The 18,627-nt window shown below is 54.1% G+C and overlaps 2 protein-coding genes across 5 annotated transcripts in view; one reads left to right on the top strand and one right to left on the bottom strand.

Annotated features, from left to right (window-relative positions):
• Positions 1 to 13,824, bottom strand: part of DRC3 (dynein regulatory complex subunit 3) — a 37,897-nt gene extending 24,073 nt beyond the window's left edge. The window contains exons 1-4 of the mRNA XM_081029663.1: positions 13,370 to 13,824; positions 8,797 to 8,961; positions 5,891 to 6,007; positions 2,630 to 2,796 (exon numbers count right to left, since the gene is read on the bottom strand). Coding sequence (XP_080885789.1) covers positions 2,630 to 2,796; positions 5,891 to 6,007; positions 8,797 to 8,956 — 444 coding nt within the window. The 5' untranslated portion in view covers positions 8,957 to 8,961; positions 13,370 to 13,824. The remainder of the gene's footprint in view (positions 1 to 2,629; positions 2,797 to 5,890; positions 6,008 to 8,796; positions 8,962 to 13,369) is intronic.
• A 124-nt stretch (positions 13,825 to 13,948) lies between these two features.
• TOM1L2 (target of myb1 like 2 membrane trafficking protein) overlaps positions 13,949 to 18,627 on the top strand; it is a 109,666-nt gene continuing 104,987 nt past the window's right edge. For all 4 annotated transcript variants that reach the window (XR_013992041.1, XM_081029665.1, XM_081029664.1 and 1 more), the window contains exon 1: positions 13,949 to 14,082. Coding sequence is in view for 3 of the 4 variants with exons in the window: in XM_081029665.1 (XP_080885791.1) it covers positions 14,031 to 14,082 (52 nt within the window). In the remaining variant the exon portion in view is untranslated. The remainder of the gene's footprint in view (positions 14,083 to 18,627) is intronic.

The raw sequence follows: 18,627 nt of genomic DNA, 5'->3' as shown, positions 1-18,627 counted from the left end.
CCCACTGGAAACGGGGATAGAGTTTCTTTCTGCCAGTCCCTGAAGGGGTGGAATGGGAGAGTGCCCAAGGTCAGGGGAGGGACAGGGGTGTCCACAGCCGGGCTGGGACATGGCCTGGGAGTGGGCATCCACCTCCAAGGGTAGGCCTGGACCTTCATATGGGACAACGCCTGGGGTCCATTGAAGTCTCTGATGTCCAAGGGATAACAAGTCAGGCCTGGGGGGTACTGGACCTACCTAGGCAGGAACAGCTGGGAAATGCTCAGAGAGGTTTTCAAACAGCAAAATGTATCTAGAAATCTAGAAATTCCTGAATAACAACCACTTCCTGTGTACCAACTATGTGACATGCCCTGTATGAGCTACTTAGCACTCTCTAATTGATTCAACCCTCACAACAACCTGGGGGAGACTACTGTTCTTCTCATTTTACAGATGGGCAAATGCGCCCCCAGAATGCTAAGTCCCTGCCTCACGTCAGACAGTCAGTAGCTGATTAAATCTCAGCTCTCCACTCAGCTCTCCACTCCGCAGACCCTCCAGGGTCCTATGGGCCGGCTGCACGGAGCAGAAGCAGGCTGAGGAATCAGGACTCGAGCCCTGAAAAGAGCACGGGTTTGGTTTACACCCTCCCGCCTGGGGTGGGTGGCAAACTTCCAAGACTACATGGCCTCTGGGGTTCGGCCCCACTGCACAGACTTAAATACAGGTCAAAACTGGAGCTTGACCCACTCCAGCCAGCCATCGAGCCATCCCGCCTGGCCATCCCCCAGCTCTGATATTGGTCGAGGGAGGGTGTGGGCTCTGCTCAGAACAAAGTGTCTCTGTTAGGAGGTGATTTCTTGAGCTGTCTGCCCGGCCAGATGTGGTTGAGGAAGCCAGTGGCCTTGACTACAACCATGAAAAGCAGCAGCCCAGGAGATGCTGAGGACAGCAGAGCCGAGAGGCAGAAGGCACTTGCATCCCTGAAGCCCGGCGATAAGCCTGCCCTTCTTCCCAGCACCCGTCATCATGGTGCTGAATGGTCCCGTTTGCTCGTGGTGGCCCTCAGCATGCCCTGGGCTCAGCGCCCGCTGGGCTGGACTCCCGCTGGTAATGCCCGTCTCATCCCTGCACCTGCCTCAGCTCTCTGAGGACCACCCGGAAGCAAAGGCAGGCGGGAGCTCATCTCTGGGACATCCCTCAGCTATGGGGAATAAATGCCTCAGGCTCTGGCCCTTCAGGTGTTCACTCCTGGGAGGCATCCTGGATCCCCTGGGGGCCCAGCAGAGGGTAACCGCCATCACTTAGAGCAGCGATCTCAGTACCACACCTGCAAGTTGGTTCTTCCTGCCCTCTGCTCACTGCTGCTCCCTGGGATCGCCTGAGCAGCAGAGACGCTGTGTCTTTCTGAGGGCGCTATCCTTGCTTCCCCCACTCACACATTCCCCCTCAAATCCATCCTCACGGTGGCAGAGTTTCCTTCCAAAATACACCGAAGCCCCAAAGCCTCCACAGCTCCCCTCTGCTGTCCTGGGCGCTGCCCTGCAACACCCCCCTGGACCTCCTCCAGTGACCTTGAGCTCCTCGAGGGAATGTGCATTCCCAGGCAGGCACCCTGAGCGCATCTCCTGGCCTTGGTTTGCTCAAGCCACGCCCTCCTCCCAGAAAGCCTGGTCCTTCTGCTCAATGACAAAATTCCAATCATCTTTCTGTGAGTGATTCAAAAATCACCTCCCCTCTCCCACCACTCTCTCAGGAAGGATCTCGGCTATCACAGTCCTCCCTTTGTTAACAAAGTATCCAGCCTGACCCTGAATGCAGTGCCTGCCTCACGCTCATCACCTCACTTGATTCCTGGCAGGTAGGTTATGGCCATTATCTCCATTTTACAGATGAGGAAACTGAGGCACAGAAGGTTCAAGCCTTAGGGCGTGTGGCTGGGATTTGGACCTAGGCCATCTGACCGACCTAAGTAGAAAAGGAATCTTGAAAGGGTAGTGGAACGTTCCCAGAATTGACTGGCAAGCCGGAAAAACGGGTCCCAGCAATGGTTCTGATCCAGGAGAAATCTGGTAATGTCACCTCTGACACAGGACCCTCATGAAAGATGCCACACCCCCAGCCGCTGGGGTCATGGCCCCAGCTCGCTGCTGCGAACGTGTTGTGGGGGTGGGCAGGGTCCAGCCCACCTTCCAAATGACCAATGGCCCCTGCCCACTCACACATACACCCCTGACACTCTGGGGGTGGACCCAGGCTTCTTGTCATCTTGTGTGTCTTGATTATGTGGGTGTGTGCTGGGCACCCCCAAAGGGACTGTAGCTTTGGTCTCTGTACCCACTGAGCACAGGCCAAATGCCCCACACCCACCTTAGCAAAGGTTTGTTGAGGGTGGGGCTCAGAGGAAGACAGAGACCCCACCAAGGCAGGGTGCCAAGTGGCACCTACAGATGGGCTTTCATGAAGCATGCTGTTTAAACGTTATCAGATCTCTTGTAGAATAATCTGGATTTCCAGCTTTTCTAGAAAAAAGGGACGATCTGGAAGGCTGAGCCTGCATTTCCCCTCGCCGCAGACCCCCAGGCTCCAGCTCCCCCTGACCTGGGGGGTGGGGTCGGGTGCACCCTCAGCCGGGCCCTGTGCTCACATTCATCATGTTGCCGATCTGGTTGTTGCCGAGGGACAGCACCTGCAGCTTGGCCAGGGCGTCCAGAGAGTCAATCTTGGAGATACGGTTGTTGAACAGGCTCAGGTCCTCCAGGTTTACCAGTGTGTCCAGCCCCTCGATGGCCTCAATGTTGTTGAAGGACAGGTCTGGAAGGAAGAGGGCCATGAGGGTTGAGTGACAGGTGAGGGGGTGGAGTGTCCTGCCACAAAACCATCAAAGCTACTTATGCTCTGTGAGCCAGCCCCAAGTCGTCGGGCTGGGAACTGACTCACTGTCTGGCAGCTAATGGTCTTCTAGAAGCCGTGCATGGATTCCTTCCTGTGGCCTCAGACTTTCATCGGCCCTCCAGTCCCGCCAATCATCTTCCTGGCTGGGGACACATGGCCCAATACCCACGCCTGTGCTCTGTCATTGTCCTGAAATGGAACTGCTTACTGGGAGGTCTGAAATAGTGTATCTTGGGGTGGGGGAGACAAGAGGGAGTGTCTCCTTCCCTCACTTCTACGGTGTTTTAGTCATAATATCTGTCTGTGTAACATTTACCAGTTTATAAAATGCTTGTGTGTATATTCCCAGACAAACTGCCCCCAGAGTGGCAGTTTGGAGTTTCTCTCCCCATTCGCTCAGATGGGGAGCTGAAGCTCAGAAAGGCTCAATGATTTACCCCAAACCACAGCCATTGGTGGTGCCAATAGCTCCCCCAGGGCTGCTCCCTGGACAGGCGGCAGGCCAAGTTCTTCCAGCCACATCACGGCTGACTCAGGCTCCCTTTCCCTCGCCAAGCCCGAGCCCAACCTCAGCTGAGACGTCAGGATGCTCTCTAACCCAAGTTTCACATCTTTGGGAATACAACTGGACTTTCTCCACCACAGGTTTTTGGTTGGGACTGGGGTTGCCACCCTGTCCTGGAACTCCAATGGCCCAGACACCCAAACGGAATTTTCCATGAACTTGGAAATATGGCCACGATAGCTGCAAGCTATCACATTGAGAAGGCGATTTCGGGGCGGCCTGTTAGCTCAGTTGTTAGAGCGCGTGCTCCTTACAACAAGGTTGCCGGTTTGACTCCTGCATGGGATGGTGGGCTGCGCCCCTGCAACCAGATTGAAAACGGCCACTGGTTTTGGAGCTGATGGGTCCTGGGAAAAACACACTGTTACCCAATAAATTTTTTTTTTTTAAAAAGGTGATTTGTAGAGTCAGTTTCTCCTTCTGAATTCAGCCTCCTTGGTATACCACGGGACACTCACCTGTGACAGCCGAGACTATCGCCCTTTCAGTGCATTACCTCATGTAATCCTCACAGCATAGCTGTCACCTCCTGGATTTTATGGATGAGGAAACCAAGATTCAAAGGGGCCGGGATCAAGATCACACAGCACATAAAGAAACCGGATCATAGGGCTGAAATAACTGTGTAAAATCAGTCAGTACATGGGCAGAGCTGGGAAGTGCGTTGGCGACGGCCACATGCGCCGCCAGCCACCTCCTTTCCCACCATGCAGCCAGCTTCTACTCCTTGGAGGCCTGGCTACATGCACTGGAAGCTGCTGTGTGACGCAGGTAAATGTTTAGCAACGGGGGGTGGGGTGAGGGAAGCTCTGATTTGTGGGGCTTGCTGATTTCTGTGGTTTAAGGACTCCTCCCACCACGGCCCATTTCAAGCTACCAACAAGACATCCCTGAATGCCAGTGGGACGAGATGAGCATGGCCAGCTTTGCAGGGCCAGCACTTGCCAGCTCCAGTCTATCCTGGGCCTTAGGGCAGCAGATGGTGGCGGGCCACCCGCAGGGTTTGTGCATGTAGGTGGGGGCTGTGCTGAACCATCAGAACCCTGACATCCCAGGGACGCAGCTCTTCCAGCTGTGGCTAGGTCACTGGCTGGGCAACGGCTGGCTTCTGAGCCTCTGAGGGGTAAAGGCTGACCACAGCTTTCTCACCCTGATACCACAGAACGCTGGGCATCAGGGGGGCATCTAATAGGGAGCTGTGGCACTTGTTTTATAGCCAAGGGACCTGGTCGCTCTGGCCTAAAAGCATAGCATTCAGACGCCGGTGCCTGGTAGGCCTTCGGGGTAGGGGGACACGGCTCAGGGTCGGGGCTGACCCAGCACCCTCTTCTCCTCCTTCATCTCCTAGAGAAACAGATGACTCCCGGTGCTGCAGTTGTGCTGCCAAGCCCGGGACTGAGCACGGCTGAGTGCTGGGGTGCCGGAAGTGGGTGCCTGGGCCTAGCCGTCAGGAGCCCTGGCTGTGGTCTGCCTCTGACGCTGCACCTGTGAAATGGCAGCATGGTCCTGCCTGTGTGGCGCTGTGGGCTGTCCACTGTCAGCACAATTGTAGGGGAAAGGAGAGGTACACCAGTGCCCAGGCTGCTCTTTATGGGGAAGCAGCCTGACAGGATGGAGGGAACGTGGACTTTGGGTTCAGACAGGCATGGGTAGGCACCCCAGCCCTGCTACTTCCTGGTGGTGAAGCTTCAGGCAAGTAAGTGCCTTGGCCTCTGGGAGCCTCAGTTCCTCTTCAGTAGATTGGGACAGTAACAGATACCTATCATTTAGGGTTGCTGTGAGAGCTAAACAAGACAGTTATAAAGAGCTCGCCAGCCAGGCCCCCCTCGCTGTTAGGTGTCCACCTGCCCCTCACCAGTTATGAGGCTGCCTCTGAAGGCCAGCAGGTGGACACAGTTCATCAGGACCCTTGTGGTCTCAGCAGTGAGGGCCACAGCTCCAGAGTCAGGCAGAGCAGTGCTGGGAGCCTGTGACCTCAGTTTGCTCATCTCTACAATGGGGAAGCTGTGTGGATTAAAAGATCTCATATAAAAAGCATACAGGCCCACGCTTAGCAGGTAGTAAGTGCAACTAATAGTTGTGATGATTTTTTTTGGTTTTATCTGAGCCCCCCTGACTGGTAGGGCCCATGGTTATCTGTCAACCTGAGTCCGGAGTAACTAGAAGGAATCCAAGGCTGCTCCTTTGACGTCCCCACAACTGGGAAGTTTGGCAGGTGGGAATAGAATATTCTGTCCTGGCACATCTTTGCTGTGTCTACCCAGCACAGGCCCTGCCTTTTAACAAAAAGGTGGCATTCTTGCTCCCAGCAGACAGAGCGTCTGCTGCACCTGGGCTAATGGTGGGCCGGCAGCAGACTATTGCCTGGGGAGACAATTACCTTGGCAAGTATTACCTTGGTAGGCTCTCACCTTTGATGAGGGCGGACACACACAGGAAGGGCCTTACCTAGCCAGACGAGGTGTGTGAGGTTCTCCAGGCCCTCGATCCTCTCAATGATGTTATTGTCCAGCTGCAGCTTCCTCAAGTTCTCAAACTGCCAGAGGTTGTCCATGCGGAGGATGTCTGCAACGATCAGAGGAGATGCTTCAGCGGGCTCCAGCCTCGGCGTGGGGGTAGAGTTTGGTCCCAATGCATCAGAGGAGCGAGGCGACCAGTGCTACCACACATAAGGTCCCACAATCCGCTGCCTCGCCCTGGAGTCTGTGAGCGCCCTGGAGATGTGGGCCGGGCATTGAGGAGCTCTGAGTCCCCACTAGTGCACCGTGCGTAGTGAGTGGGCCATAGAGGCCTACTGGGTCCATGCGTGTGTTGGTGGGTGGGGGTCCTTGTGAAGGCGGGCTGGATCTGCTCAGGGCACGGGCCTCTAGGGCCAGGCTCGGGGGCTGCCTGGGAGGCCAGATCCACTTGGGCACAGGACACAGGACGCAGGCAGGGGTCCTCCTTGTTCCTTCTGCCATGTGACAGAGTCAAGGCTGAAGGGCGAATGCCTCCCTCTGCACTGTTGGTGGGAGGGCCAGTCAACTAGTTCAGCCATTTTGGAGGGCAATTTAGCTACGTGTACTTAAATGTTTAATGTCCGTGCCCTTTGGCCCTGCAGTTTCTCTACTTGGAATCTGTGCAAAGACACGTATGTGCCCAAAGAAAATACCTTACAGGTGCATGAGAGGCAGAAAGATAGTGGGAACCCCAAATGTTCACATATGGAGAATGGCATAAATGGCCCACACCATAGGAGAGTCAGGTTTCTCATGTCACCAAAGCACCTGAGCCTGGTGTCCCTGAAGACCACCTTCACAGTTACACAGCCGACTCATTCCTTTGCTCCTACACCACGCAGCGTTTGGCTCCTATCACTGGCAGCCAGAAGAGTTCTGAAAACACTTAACTATAAATATGTACTGTGCACGTCAGCTTCTAGAGGCCTATACTTGTCCCCAGTTTTTTCTAGAAGCCACAAATACCTCTGTTGCTTATATGCCCCTTTTTTCCTATATTTACTTTTGTAATGATTTCTAAAACTTGTAAAATTAGAATACACTCATTAAAAGACTGAAATAATACAGAAGTGAAGGGGGTGAAATACAAAGTGCCCTTAATAACCACATATTCAGGGCAGCAGCTTCAGTATTCATTCAGAGGGGTAGGGTTTGCCCTGAGCTTGCGAGGTCCTCAGGGAAGCACAGCAGCTCTCCTCGCTGCCCTCTTCGAGCCACGTATCCATGGGGTGAATGGACAGCGTTTCTCTCACCCAGGGTCCTGCCTCCCCTGGGCTCCCAGGGCCAGGTGGGACTGGTGTCCGTCCCCCAGCTCTCTGTGGCCAGACTTCCCAGAATGACACCAGCGACCGTCCCTCCTTGTGCTTCTGGGCAGAGCCCAGTTCAGCCCCAGGATCTCAGCCACCTCCCATCCTGGTCTGGATTTTCCAGTCATCTTCCCTGGCCCTGGCCTTAGACTGACAGCCCTTGGCTGTGGCTGACTTCTTGCAGATACCACCCCCTTGGGTGGCTCCCGCAAAGCTGGGTGCTCTGCCTGGCACAACTGCACGCTGGCTTTTCGCGACACATCAGCAGTTCATGTGGAAAAGCCAAAACAACTCAACAAAACCAAGATGTGTTTGGCAGTTAGCTCTAAATGAGTTACGCGCATGACAGGACTGCCCCAAAAGCCAGGTCAATGTTCAGCGTAGATACGGAATCCTCGTCTACTGCCAGCATCTTGGTCCCAGCCCACCATCACTGCTCCCTGGGCCACAGCAGTAGCTGTCGCGCTAGACCCCTGCTCTGGCCCTTGGGCCCGCCAGTCTGTCCCCCCGCAGTCAGTGGCATCCTGTGAAAACCTGGAGCCCGCCCTCTCCTTCCTCTGCTCAGGAACCTCCCAGGGCTCCCACCTCACTCACGGTACAAGCCCAACGCCCTCTCAGCCCCGCAGGCCGATGCTAGCTGACCCCAGGACCTCTCTGACCTGTGTCCACACACGGCCTTCGCACGGGCTATTCTCTCTGCCTTGGACACTTTCCCTGGATCTCCACATGGATTCTTCCCTCACCTCCTACTAGTGTTGCTCAATTGTCACCTTCTCTGACCACCCAATAAAACACTGCACCCCACCCCCAGTTTCCTTTTGCTCCTCTCCTTACTTGATTTTTGTCCATAGCACATATTACTTTGGCATACAAAGACCAACGACCAATAGTGTATTTTAGTCTTTGTTGTTCAGTGGAATCCCTAGTACCTAGAATAGCAGCTGGCATATAACAGATACTTGAGAAATATTGGCTGACTGAACCTTAGGTTGGGGAGGGGGAGCAAACAGAAGGTGCTCAACCCTACAGCCCCCTCTGGTGACAGTCATTTTGCAGTCCCTTTAACTTCTCCCCACAGAGGGGGCTGTGGCTCAGGGGCCACCACTGCTCTGGGAGGCCAGCTGGCTCCCGCAGAAGTGTGATGGGTCCTGGAGGCCGTGCTCCGGGGACGCCTGTGGGGACCAGGGCCTTGCCCACTGCTGGGTCCTCGGTCTGGCTCGGGCAGGCTGAGGCAGTGCCTCGGGGAGGATGAGGAGGGTGAAGCCGGTCAAACACACGGTGATGGTGCCTCATGGCCCGTTTCCTGTCCCTCCTTCAAAGCTGCTCTCCCACTGCATTGCTCCTCCTCCCCACAGCTCCCTCCTGACAGCTAGGGACCAGCCTCTAGGTGCCACCTGCCAAGACACCAAGGCCGATGTGGTTCACTCAGATTTGGAGTGGGAGAATTTAATCTTTTGATACGGACTTTGCATGGAATCCTGGGGCTGGTATGTGGCGTGGAGGAAGCCAGGGGCCTGCCCGAAGGCCCTGCTCTCCCCAGGATACTCACTCTGGAAATCCAGCTGCAGGGAAAGGACGTCCTTAAGGACGATGCCCTCCTGCTTGGCCAGCTGCCCGGCCTCCTCCTGTGGGCCCTGCTCCTGGACAGCCAGCTTGAGCATGTCGTCGTCCATCACTCGCGGCTCCAGGCAGTTGCATAGCTGGTTCATCCTCCCTGGAAAACAACACGTTCCTCCTCCACAATCTGCTTCTCCCTTTGTCTGAGGACAGGGGCTGGCAGGCATCCTTTCAAGGTGGTGTGGAGCACTGTGGCAGCGAAGGACACGCCAAACGCTGCCCTCTGCACCGAGGGGTTAGTACCTTCGCACCAAGGCTGCTCCAGGGCCTCCCACGGGGGCCGTATGTGTCCATCCTGCCTGGACAGTTCCTCGGGACTGTGCCCCACAACCACAGCTGTGACACTACTCCACACAAGTGGACTGGTATCCACACTGGTCTCCTGAGCCTTTGGAACTCAACTCCTCGATGGCCATGGCCATATTGGGCCGTTGGCTTTCTGTGCCTGCCCTCATTCAGGTTTCTTGGCACCAACCACTGCCAGCCTTGGCAGCCCCAGCCAGGCATACAGGCTGCAGCTCTCCTCTCTAGGAGATTCATCCCTTCCAGGCAGTCACGTCTGTCCCCCACACACACCACAAGCTGCTCGGTGTGTAGGTGGGTACCAATTCAAGTTGGTTATTCATGTTCCCCCTGAGAAATGTGAGCTTGGGGCCGCAGGACGAGAATAGCCATCAGAGCTGGCCGCTTGAGATGAACAGGCACTGGGGGGCTGTGGGCTGGTCAGGCTCGTGGTTGAGCAGAGAGAGCCAGAGGGGGATGAGGCAGATGGACAGAGAGAAGTAGAGATGGGAACCTGGGTGAGCCAGGAACCAAAGACCAAAGGATAGACAGACTGATACAAACAGAGGCTACCTTCTTCTTACGGGCTTTGCAGCCCCTAACGTCCCTGAGTTCAGGCTTTGTGGGGGCTCCTGTGGCCCTTTCTGGGAGAGTTTCCTGACTTCTTGCATTAAATCCTCCTTTACTTACACTAACTCCAGCAGGTTTCTGTTGCTAACGGTCAAAGGGATTTGGCTGAGGTACTGCAGGCGACAGCTGTGGATTTGGTCAGTCCCACTCTGAGGCTGGCACTGGGACGCTTTTCCTGGCTGGAAAGAGCCACCGCCCTGGGGACCCGGGGTGCCCACTCTCGCTCTCATCACCAACCCTCCTAGCGAGAACATCCAGAAGGGTTGGCCCTACAGGAAGGCACTCTCCTGTCATCTTACAGATAGCTCCCAGATTCTGCCTCCAGAACCCTCTGGAAACTCAGTCCTCCCTTCCACTTTCCACCCTTGCTTGTCCCCTCCCCGCTGGCTTCACCTTCCACCTTTGTCTGCACGTGTCCCCCCTATCCAGGCCTCCCTGAACCTCCTGTCCTCTCTGCCCTGCTAGTCCTTGAGGCTGGGCAGCCCTGCACTCTGTCCATTAACCACTGAGTGCTGCTTGGAGAGCCTCCTGGTGGCGGGCTCATGGTGTCCACCACAATCTTCCCACTTGTGCGGACAGAGCCCCAGAGAGCAGTTTTCAGGCTCTCGGCCTCACGTGGGGAGGTGCTGGCTTGGGTAGTAGATGGCCATCAGCTGTGGCTAGTTGGCCGTCGGCTGTAACCAGAGCCATTGGCCACTGATATAACTGCTGTGGCTACGCTGGGGGGTTGGTTGGTTGGCAGAGAAGCAGACGGTGGATTGTGGATCGTGTGGATCCTACTCCTTGTATCTCGCCCAGCCCCCAGCAAGACTGGGGTGCAGGAAGACCCCTTGTTGGGATACAGGCGGATGTTTGCTTTTGTGTCTCGACCAGCCGCCATCGAAAATATAGTGGTGTGACTCCCCTATGCCTGGCTCCGTGGGTGTTCCTTTTTGGCCTCACCATGTCCTGCGTTCTTGTGCGGGGAGCGGGAGCTGAGACCCCACACGACAGCACTGTTGTTAGAGCCTGCCACCACCCAGCTGCCTCCCTCCTTCCTCCCCCACCGTCCACATGAATGCCCCTTATGCAAATATGCATCTTTAATTTCTGGACTGTGCATGATCAAATGTCCCAGTGCTTTTAACTCTCATGCACATTGCCTTCTACCCCCAGAGGAGGCACAGCCTCCCCTAAGCCTGATCCCTACGACCCCACCCCATGTCCCATGTCCACCTGCACCTTCCACCTTCCCATTCTCAACGATCTGTCAGCAATGGCTCCACCTCCTTAGGGTGATTGGGTCCGCATGCACCTGCCCCGCCAAGATGTTTCAAGTCCTCTGCCTCTCTCCATCCCCGTCCCCCGGCTCTTCTGAAACAAAATTTTCTAAGATTTCCCGTAACTTGACAGCATGTTGCCTTTAGGGGATTTTAATGTGCTACATGTGGCGGATGTCACCTGCAAAGTATTTGTGCTTTTTCAGAGAAAGGTGCTATATTTTGGGAAATGATGTTTAGTTCTTATTTCAAAATTCAGTTAACTTCTCATCCCTCTCTCATCATCAAGGCCCAGCACCTCTGGCAGATGAAGCTGCTTTCCATCTGGCCCCCAGTCGCTGCGGCGGGACAGCTGCTGCGCACACTAGAGCAGGCTTTGATCCCCACTGTGCGACCTTTGGCAGCTCAGCTCCCCTGTCTCAGTCTTGGATTTCCCATCCATAAAAGATGAACCATTCCTCCCTCCTACATTTGTTTAAGATCATTTATTTAGTCCCCGTACGTAATGAATAGTTACTACATGTCATGACGACAGCAGACAGATCTCCTTACCTCTGTTTCAGACATGAACCAGATAATCATACAAGTATTTAATTACAAACCACGGCAAGTTTGTAGGTGTGGGGAACCGTGACAGCACACATAAGGGGCACCTGGCCTGGCCAGGGGTGACAGGGCTGAGATCTGAAGGGCGAGTAGGAAAGAAGGGAGAGCAAACTGCGCAATGAGGGCCCTCAGGTGGGAGAGGACAAGACACGTTTCACTTTGGCTGAAGTGATGCAAGGTTGGAGAGGACTACAGAAGTTGTATCGTTATCCTAGGACTCCTGGGAAGCTCCTGGGGCTTAATAAGGGAAGTGACGCTCAGATTTTAATTTTAAGAAACTCATTCTGGCGGTACTACTGAGAATGGCAAGAGGCATGAGATGAGAGATTACCAGGGTGGCGGTAAGATGTGGGTCTCTAGGAACTTAATGTATATGCAGGACTAGTCATCCACAGCTTTCGGATAGGAAAGTGGAATCCAGTTAGAAAGGTTAGGTAACATGCCCAAGTTTACACATCTAGCATATGGCAGAGAAGGAGAACATGACTCCAGAGCCATTTTCTCAATCATGCCTTAGCTGTACCCAGGGCACTACAGACCATTGTCACAGCTCACGATGTTTCTCACAGCTGTTCTGGGTCAGGGCCAAGGGCCGAAAATCCTTCTCGAAGGGGATTTTTGTTAGTAATTTATCACCCAACCCGAGTTCCTGTTGACTTGCCCAATGATAGTTCAGTTGGTGAAGACCACAGATAGGAGGTGGGGAATGCACCATGCTCAATGCAGTAGCCTTCTCACGGAGAAGCAGATCCAGAATTGTCCTGGAAATAAACAATCTGGAATCAACTGGATCTGAAAAATATAGCCCCTACTGTCCATGAATTGCGAAGAAGAAAACCAATTGGCTCCTGTTGTGTCTTGAGTGCTTACTGTGTACTAACCTGTTTCCCCAAAAATCAGTCCTAGCCAGACAATCAGCTCTAATGCGTCGTTTGGAGCAAAACGTAATATAAGACCTCGTATTCTATTCTATTCTATTCTATTCTATTCTATTCTATTCTATTCTATTCTATTATCTGCTCTTATATTATATCATATTATATAAGACCGGGTCTTATAGTAAAATAAGATCGGGTCTTATATGAATTTTAGCTCCAAAAGACACATTAGAGCTGATGGTCCGGCTAGGTCTCATTTTGGGGGGAAACATGGTAAGTGCATCAGCTCTGGAGGTCACATAATCCTAGAGAGGAGAATCCTAATGCCCTAATTTCCCAGAGAGGGAAACTGAGACCCAGGAGAGGAAGGAAATTGTCCAAAGTCATGCGACAGGCAACTGACAAGACAGACACGGAACGCAGGTATCCATATTCCCAACCAAAGCCTTTTAAACGAGACCCAGATGAAGAATAAAAATAAGAGAAATAGCTTAATGATAGTTAGGAAGTCGGATATAAGGGTTAAATTCTTGAAGAAGTTATCAGTGGACCTTTCTTTCCGGTACCTCTCTTTCTATGAAAGGGATCAGGCCAGAAGCCTGGGGGATGGAACCCATTACAAATCTCTCCGGGCCCTGCCCACTGAAGAAATGCTCCCTTAGCATTTCTTTCTTATCCACCTGCCTGAAAGCCCAGGACCAGTGTTTTGATTGTCTTAGCGCGGCTACAAAGCGACTAGCAGAGGACTGTGGGTTCATTTTACAGATGAGAAGGGCGGGGTCGGAGAAAAGTCAGAGAAAGGAGTTAAGTCGGAGCGCTGTCTGCCCTTGCTTCAGCTCCTGGGTCTCACCTTTTCAAGCGCAGGCTACCGGGCTGGTTCCGCGCAGGAGACGCTTTGAACGGTTGCTAGGGGAACCAAGAGCCGCCACTCGTTGCTAAGGGGAAGTTCAGAGGTAGACATCCTGGGTGACAGTGGATCACGTGACAACATTTCTGGGTGGGCCAATACTCCTACCACCAACCAGCAGGAGAGAAAACAAATGTTTCTCCAATCAGCACTTCCTGTGGGCTGGGCTCTTCCTAGCCCCGCCTTTTCTCCCGCCTCCTGTTTGAGTGATTGACTCATCTGTTTTCCAATAATAGTAGGGATTCTAGAGGGACCAGTACGTAGATGAATCAAAATACACAGACTCTCGTTCGGAGGCGGGCCAGGGGAGGTGCCGCTACGCCTGACGGAGATTCCTTCGACCTAGCTCGCTCCTCCGCCCAATCGGACGCCGTGGGGTAGGTGGAGCTTCGCTGCGGGAGGTGTAGGGGCCAATCGGAGGTGGGTTGGGCAAACGTTGCCCAATAGAAACGCGGCAGGGGGCGGGGCCAGAGGCCGGGCGTCCGGCGTTCCTGAGGGTGGGGCCGGGGGTTGGGTGTCAGTCAGGTCGCGAGCGCTACCGGGGACAGCGGAGACCCCGGCGGCTGACAGGGTTCCCGGGCCGCTGCCGTGCTGTCCGCCCAAGATGGAGTTCCTCCTGGGGAACCCGTTCAGCACCCCGGTGGGGCAGTGCCTCGGTAAGGCGACGCGAAGGGCGGGCGTCTGGGTGGGCGACGGCGGCGGCTGATGGGGCCGGGGAAGACCACGGGCCGCTGCGGGGCACCGGTGCCACCTCACGGGCGGGCTGGGCATCCTGTCGTCGGGCCTCTGCCCGCGGCAGGGCTGGGTCTGCTCACGAAGCCGGTGCCGTCCTCCCGGCAGCGCCCGGAGGCCCAACTTGGAGTCGGAGATGCTCCGCGCGTCCTCACCCGTCAGGGCCCAGCCCCTCCTGGCTCTTCCGAGGTGGTGCCCGCGGCTGGCGGGTCGGCTACCATGGCGCCTCCGGGGAGAGGCCGCCGCGGGCGCCCTTGTTCAGCTCGCTGCCTCTGCCGTCGGGGCCGCTTCCTCCAGACCTTTCTCCGTCCGTCCTTGGCCCCCGTTTCAGCCCTAGGAGCCCGCAGGCTGGGCACCCTCCCAGGGGAGGCTCCCTGCGGGGAGGTTCGCTAATTAGAGCTGCCACTCGGCAGGTTGTGGGCGGGCCTGGGGGCGGGGCCTGGAGGGCGGGGCGGGGCCTGGAGGGCGGGGCGGGGGCGGGGCGGGGCGGGGGCGGGGCGGGGGGCGGGGCACGGCGGCCTGCGCGGCCTTGCAGGAGGGAGGCCGTGCTGTTTAATGCTGGGGGCGCTGGACCGGGAGTCGGGCAGCCGGGGCCTCCGGTAGGGGCTTTGCCGGCGACGCTGCCTGTGACCTTGTGCGAGTCCCTGCCCTTGCTGGTTTCACACTCTGCTTGTGTGTCACACGAGGGGTTAGGAGGTGAGGTATAGAAGAGGGTCCTCCGAATTCTCAAGTTTCGAGATTCCTGCTAGTGGTCTCTCCTCATGACTGTGGCTCCTCTGCTGGGCCAAGTCACCAAAGCTGAAATCTTTTGGTGGCAGTGTAGAGAACTGGCAACTTGCCTCTTCACGCCAGGCAGGAGCTTCGCCAAGGGATCAGTCCAGAATGTCGATTAGTTTCCTGTAGACCTGGGTGCCTCCCGGTTGCTGGCAGGGCGGGTAGAACGGCTTTCACGAGCAGGGACCTTCGGAGTCCCTCTGGGCCCGGCTGGTCTAGGCAGGGATGATTTGTGTATTTCCTGCTCTGCTTAAGAACGAAGGTCCAGCTTGCGTGGCCGCCTTTCGTGGAACTATTGAGAGCTCTCCTGTTGGCTAACTGGTGTTGGGAACCTTTCTTTTCTCTCTATTATCAGACCTTGGAGGAGACATGATAGACGCTGGGTGCTGCTGAGACAGTCTTTTCCCACCTTCACAAACCTCTGTGTCTCTCTGGAGTCTCACCCATCTTTCTTTCTCACCTCCTCTGCCCGGCTGCTCTTTCACTGCAGCCATGTTCCTAAAACTCGTTTCTCGGTTGGATGCTGAATTCCCACCTGCTGTTGGAGGAAGCCAGTCAGCCTGGGGAGGATTTTTCCCCTTCTTTTCTGTCCTTTGCAATAGGAAGCTCTACACCATTGAAATGCCAAGGCAGTTAACGAAGGCTAGAAGTTCAAGTGCACTTAAAAGTACCTAAATATAAGGGTGTAGGGGTGTGGAGTGAGAGCATAGAGCACGATGCCTCTGTTAGGACGTCCTGGCCTTTGAATTTTGCCTTGCACATGTGTTGGCTGTGGGATCCCAGAAAATTGTGTAATGCTTCTGAGCCTTAGTTTGCTGAGAGAGAGAGAGAGAGAGAGAGAGAGAGAGAGAGAGAGAGAGAGAGAGAGAGAGATTGGTTTGTACTCATAGAGTAGTGAGATTTAAGTGAGATGATAGATATAAAACATAACATAGTACCTGGAACATAGTAGAAGCTCAATAAATTGTAGCTGTTGCAGTTAATAACAGATAATTAACTTAGGATTGAATTTTCTACCTGGAGAGGATACGTGGGACAACTGGCCTGTCTGCATCCTGTGAAGGAAAGTACCCTCCTCGGCCCCAGTGTCCACGACACAGCCATAGAGAGAATGGAGCCTCCTCGTTGCCAGTTAGTCACCTGGCAAGGCCTAGGAGATTTCACAGTTCAGTTCAGTTATAATGTACATTCTGTACCGTTGTGACAAAGTGTAAAAGTGACTTTCGTGACACTTAGTATTGTTAGTACTGTTTTTAGAAGTATGTGCCAGGGGGTTGATGGGAGGGAGGGGAATACAGAAATGAAACAACAACAAAGCTAATGATTAAAAGCAGCAACTATAGCTTACACAAAGCAATCTACAGCCATTCTTTGCTCATTGCAGCTGCTCTGGGAAGGCGTTTTATTGTCTTCCCACATTAGAAATGAGGAAACTGAGGCTCAGAGGAGGGACGTGATTGCTCAGCGGATAAGAGGGAGAGCTGGGATTTCAGAGCTGTCCTGGTGCTCAAGGGATTTTTTGCAGCAGGAGAGAGGACAGCGATGCATTGTGCTAACAGAAGGCTGCACTGTAGTTAGTTAGGTGCTCAGGACTTGTTGGAGCTGGTAGGAGTCAGAGAAGGAATCAGAAGGGCTGGGTGATAGGACAGGTTTCTTTGAATCTGAGGGCTGGTCATGACGATGGGTATGAATTCCAGAGGCAGAGGAGCAGACCCTGTGCCTGGGGACAGGTAAACGAGGCAGGGAGGGGAGTGTGAGCACATGTGGACACGAATCAGAGTGGAACAGAAGGGATTGCGGGGAACAGTGGCAAGTAGGGTATGAAGCCCTGGGTGGGTGACATCAAAGACCGTATTCTTTAGCTAACTTCAGCTTTTAGTCTCTCTGGACCTCATTTTCCTCACTCATAAAAGACCTCTCAGGGGCTGGCCCGGTGGCTCAGGCGGTTAGAGCTCTGTGCTCCTAACTCCGAAGGCTGCCCGTTCGATTCCCACATGGGCCAGTGGGCTCTCAACCACACGGTTGCCGGTTCACTTCCTCGAGTCCCGCAAGGAATGGTGGGCAGCGTCCCCTGCAACTAAGGTTGAACACGGCACCTTGAGCTGAGCTTCCGCTGAGCTCCCAGATGGCTCAGTTGGTTGGAGCGCGTCCTCTCAACCACGAGGTTGCCGGTTCGACTCCCCCAAGGGATGGTGGGCTGCGCCCCCTGCAACTAGAAACAGCAACTGGACCTGGAGCTGAGCTGCGCCCTCGACAACTAAGACTGAAAGGACAACTTGAAGCTGAACGGCATCCTCCACAACTAAGACTGAAAGGACAGCAACTTGACTTGGAAAAAAACCTGGAAGTACACACTGTTCCCCAATAAAATCCTGTTCCCTTTCCCTAATAAAATCTTTAAAAAAAAAAAAAGATTCTCTCTTTAAAAAAAAAAAAGAAAAGAAAAAAAAAAGACCTCTCAGTGGCTGCATGGGGCTTGTACCTGCATTCCTTCAGACCAATTCAGTAGGCTTTTTGAGTGCCTGTTGGGTGCCAGGCTCTGGGATACAATATTAGAAAGCTGTTCTTCAGGAGCTTTCGGCAGAGGTAACAAACCCCCCAAAGGTGCCTTGGGCTGCGAAGTATTAGGCTCGTAGCAGGAGGGGTTAGTAGAGTAATTCTTTCTCTGTCTCATGGGCCCTATACGGACATTCTAACCTGGTGCCATTTGGTCCAATATAGTCTGCCCAGGTCGAGCAGCAGCTAAGCTCACAGTCTGTACATTTCTTGCATCCACCCTGCCCTTTCTTCTGGAAGGTGGTTCCTAAGTAGGTTCAGAGAGAGCAAGTTGAGAGGTTCAGCCTTGTGCAAGGTCAACGCCAGAGTTAAGCCCAGAATCCACTCCCAATCCCATGCTCATTCAATCCCATTGCTTCTGGCACCACAGAGCCCACAGTTCAGGGTTTTAGAATCTCCTGGAGGGCTTGTTGCTGGCTCCACTCTCAGAGTTTCCAATTCAGGGGGTGTGCGCTGGGGCCTAGCTTTCTGCAGTTCTACCAGGTTCCCAAGGGTGGCCGGTATTGCTGGGCCAGGCCCCACACTTGGAGAACTATTGCTCCAGATGCAAAATTTTGCTTCTTTAATCTCTTTTTTATCTTTCCTCAGACATTAAATGTGGGTCTTCTTATAGATAGACAATAAGTATAGTTATTTAGAGTTCATTCATTCGTTCAGTAGCCCTATATTGACTGTCTGTAGAACCAAACCAAGCATTTGCCAGGATGTTCAGACTAATAATGGAGCTAAATCAGGTAAGATAGGAAGTAGTGGCACAAGGTTGGACAGATAAATGAAGTAAGGGAATGAAGGAGGGAAGGGGTTACCTCGAGCAGTAATAATAACAGCTAAAGGTTTTTGCCTTTTTTTTTAAGTTCAGTATTGTATTACTATGTGCCAGAGACTGGAGTGGGCCCTTGGTATACTCGCAGTCCTTGAATCCTCACAGCGATACACTGAGGCAGGCAGTTATTATTCCCGCTTTGCCGACGGGGACACTGAGGCAAGGAGAAGGTCACACAGCTCCGAGGGTAAGGCTGCTGGCCGTGGAGCCTAGCGTCTGCTGCACAGCGGCTGTCCTGTTGTGCTGTGGGAGGAGGTGACGGAGACCACAGGAGGAGGGAACACAACTAGGGGGTTCAGGAGCTGGTGGCCACTGA

Source organism: Rhinolophus hipposideros (assembly GCF_964194185.1).
Source record: "Rhinolophus hipposideros genome assembly, chromosome: 20".
In the NCBI taxonomy this organism is placed as follows: domain Eukaryota; kingdom Metazoa; phylum Chordata; class Mammalia; order Chiroptera; family Rhinolophidae; genus Rhinolophus; species Rhinolophus hipposideros.
This window is presented reverse-complemented; position numbering and strand designations above follow the sequence as displayed.